This window comes from Haplochromis burtoni, unplaced genomic scaffold, assembly GCF_018398535.1.
Source record: "Haplochromis burtoni strain Fernald_Lab_line unplaced genomic scaffold, NCSU_Asbu1 Contig_444, whole genome shotgun sequence".
Taxonomy (NCBI): domain Eukaryota; kingdom Metazoa; phylum Chordata; class Actinopteri; order Cichliformes; family Cichlidae; genus Haplochromis; species Haplochromis burtoni.
The window spans coordinates 241,659-244,158 of NW_024582805.1; the positions used below are offsets into that span (position 1 = coordinate 241,659).

Here is a 2,500-nt window from a genome sequence, read left to right on the forward strand (position 1 = left end):
GGGTGAACTGGGTTGCCCGGCCCTGGCCACGAGGTGTCCCTTATTTATTTTTCAGGGAGTTGGCAACCCTACTCCACACAGAGGTGGGGTTTCTCTGCTCCGCGGTACGACGCTGAGCGGCTTCCTCACTCTGGGTGTGTGCAGCTAACTCAGCTAGCTCTGCTGGAACGTCTTATTAAACCTGTTGTCTGCTTATTTGAAGCCTGCGGTGCTGACAGCTCCACTGTGCTGTGCTGCGATGCATTTTTTATGAGCCTTACAGGTGCTGTGGCTGTTTTATTATTTCATATGCTGCACGGAGGCGGAGAGCACAGGGTCCAGTGCCTGCTACGCAGAGAGAGCTGCAGTTCAAGTGAGGTTAGCGACTGAAGGTGCGACTTAGACCGCTGTTCCAGGGAAGCACAGGGAAAGGTTTCATCTCATTGGTCAGCAGGTTGCTGATTGACCTGTCGGGCTGGTGTTTTGACAAAACGTCCTACTGTAGCACATTTATAGGTAGCGCGGATGTCTATCAACCCGGGACGAGCTGCCAGGTGAGCAAGGCTGAGCGCGCTCTGAGGCGCCCGAGCAAGGATTCGTTAAAAAAATGAATCCTTATTGAAACTGTAAACATTTTCTTTTGACCGACTTGATTCTGAAATTAAAATGAAACAAATAAATACAATTGATCAGCAACATTAACGACTCAAAAACCCAAACTCAGCCCTTCTCATATCTATGAAACACTTTAACCTACAAAGTCACAGTGAAGCCAGCGTCGGCACATTTCCTCGTCTTTGCTTTCAGGCAGTGTTGCCAACTCCTCAGTAAGGAAAATCGCTATTGGCTGTCCTAAAAGTCGCTAGAAGTCGCTAAATGACATCATTGCCTAATTTGCATAACTGGTCATGCTAATGTAATTGTAACCTACGCTGTTTTAGAGAGAAATAACATCGTGGAAGAGACATAAAGTGAGCAAAAACGTCCTAAATGCATTTAGAGTTCATTTAGAACTACAAATTACATTTATTTTAGCAATTATTGTTTTTTAATGTCACAATTCCAACGTTGCTCCTTTACCCGGGCTTGGACCGGCAAAAGTGACCCGAAATAGGCACTCTGGTGGAGTTACTTTGTGTGTGTGTTTATAAGTAGTTTTAAAGCTTGATCCACAAAGCAGCACAACAGGAAAGGAAGACCCGACTGTGTTACAGTCAGTGCGGGAGCAGCGGCTTCGCTCATGCGCGATTCATTTGCAGTTTGGATGCACAGGTGTGATCGTCTCCTGCCCTGATAGCAGCGGGGGAGGACTATCCTCCGCCTGTGAGCGCTCTGGCACGGGCGAGGTGCCCACGGCAGCACCGCTGCTTGTTGAGAGTGAAAGCGATACCCGCTTTCACGTCAAAAAGACGTCATAAATAAGTCTCCAATAACACCAGAAAAAGTAGCCAGATTAGTTGCTAGTCGCTTTTTAGAAAAAAGTCGCTAAGGGGGTCTGAAAACTCGCATAATATAGCGACAAAGTCGCTGAGTTGTCAACACTGCTTTCAGGACACTTTCGTTTGTCCCGTTATCTCCGTCTCTTTTCGTCGCTGTTAAATATTTTTCCATTTCTTTTTCCGGTTTGTTTGCTGCACTTCATAACAACCCTGCCACCTACTGTAGTGGATGTGCAATTACACTTTATTCTACTCTGGCATAAAAAGCATGTTCCCCAGGGTCACACGTGCCTCCCCCCGGCATCGCACCACCCCACTGACTCCTCACGTCATGTGTACACGCTCTCTCTGTACTCTGACATGTTTTGCTTTATTTGGGAGGTTTCTTGGTTTGAAGCAGTGACACAAACCGCTCTGTGGAAAAATGTGGCGTAAAAACTGTGATTTGGCTGTTCTGACACGTCTCAGGTATTCATGCTTGAACCAGTGTGACCAGCATCAGAAGAAATAACCAGTCTCTGATGTCTGCGCTCACGCTCCACGTCTGTGAAGAACAAGTGAAACGTCTTATTAAATCTCGTTCAGCCCTCGTCGTGCATTCAGTTTGTGATTGATGTCAAGAATAGAAGAGCGAAGGCGAGTTTACCAGATGAACCCGGTACAGGATGCTGATCCCCAGAGTCATGAAGGGTTTGGAGAAATCGATCACCTTCTCTCTCTCCGACGTGATGGTGAAGCCGGCCACCGCCAGGTCCGCTTTCTGCTCCGAGACACAAACAGACAGAGCGGATTAGCAACACGCACAAATATCACTGTAGGCACGACCTCTGACGCCGACAGGGAGGGACGGACGCCGGCGTGCTCTCAATGGTGAGATACAGAGAGGAAGAAGAGGACCAAGGATTAAACGAGCAAATGAGACAGAGAATTAGAAAGTGGAGGAGACGGAGGGAGGAGGTGAGGCGCTTTCAGATCGACCGGTGGAGCGTGAGAAAAACAAGTGAGAAGGAAAGAAATGAAATCAACATCAAAGAGAGGAGGAGGAGGAGTTCAGCGCAGGTCTGAGAGGAAATCAGATACGA

The 2,500-nt window shown here is 47.8% G+C and overlaps 1 protein-coding gene across 2 annotated transcripts in view; it reads right to left on the reverse strand.

Moving 5' to 3' along the window:
- The window catches only part of LOC102301729 (glutamate receptor ionotropic, kainate 5), a 213,033-nt gene that overhangs the window by 25,779 nt on the left and 184,754 nt on the right, over positions 1 to 2,500 (reverse strand). For both annotated transcript variants that reach the window (XM_042213460.1, XM_042213459.1), the window contains exon 14: positions 2,065 to 2,178. In XM_042213460.1, the coding sequence (XP_042069394.1) occupies positions 2,065 to 2,178 (114 nt within the window). The remainder of the gene's footprint in view (positions 1 to 2,064; positions 2,179 to 2,500) is intronic.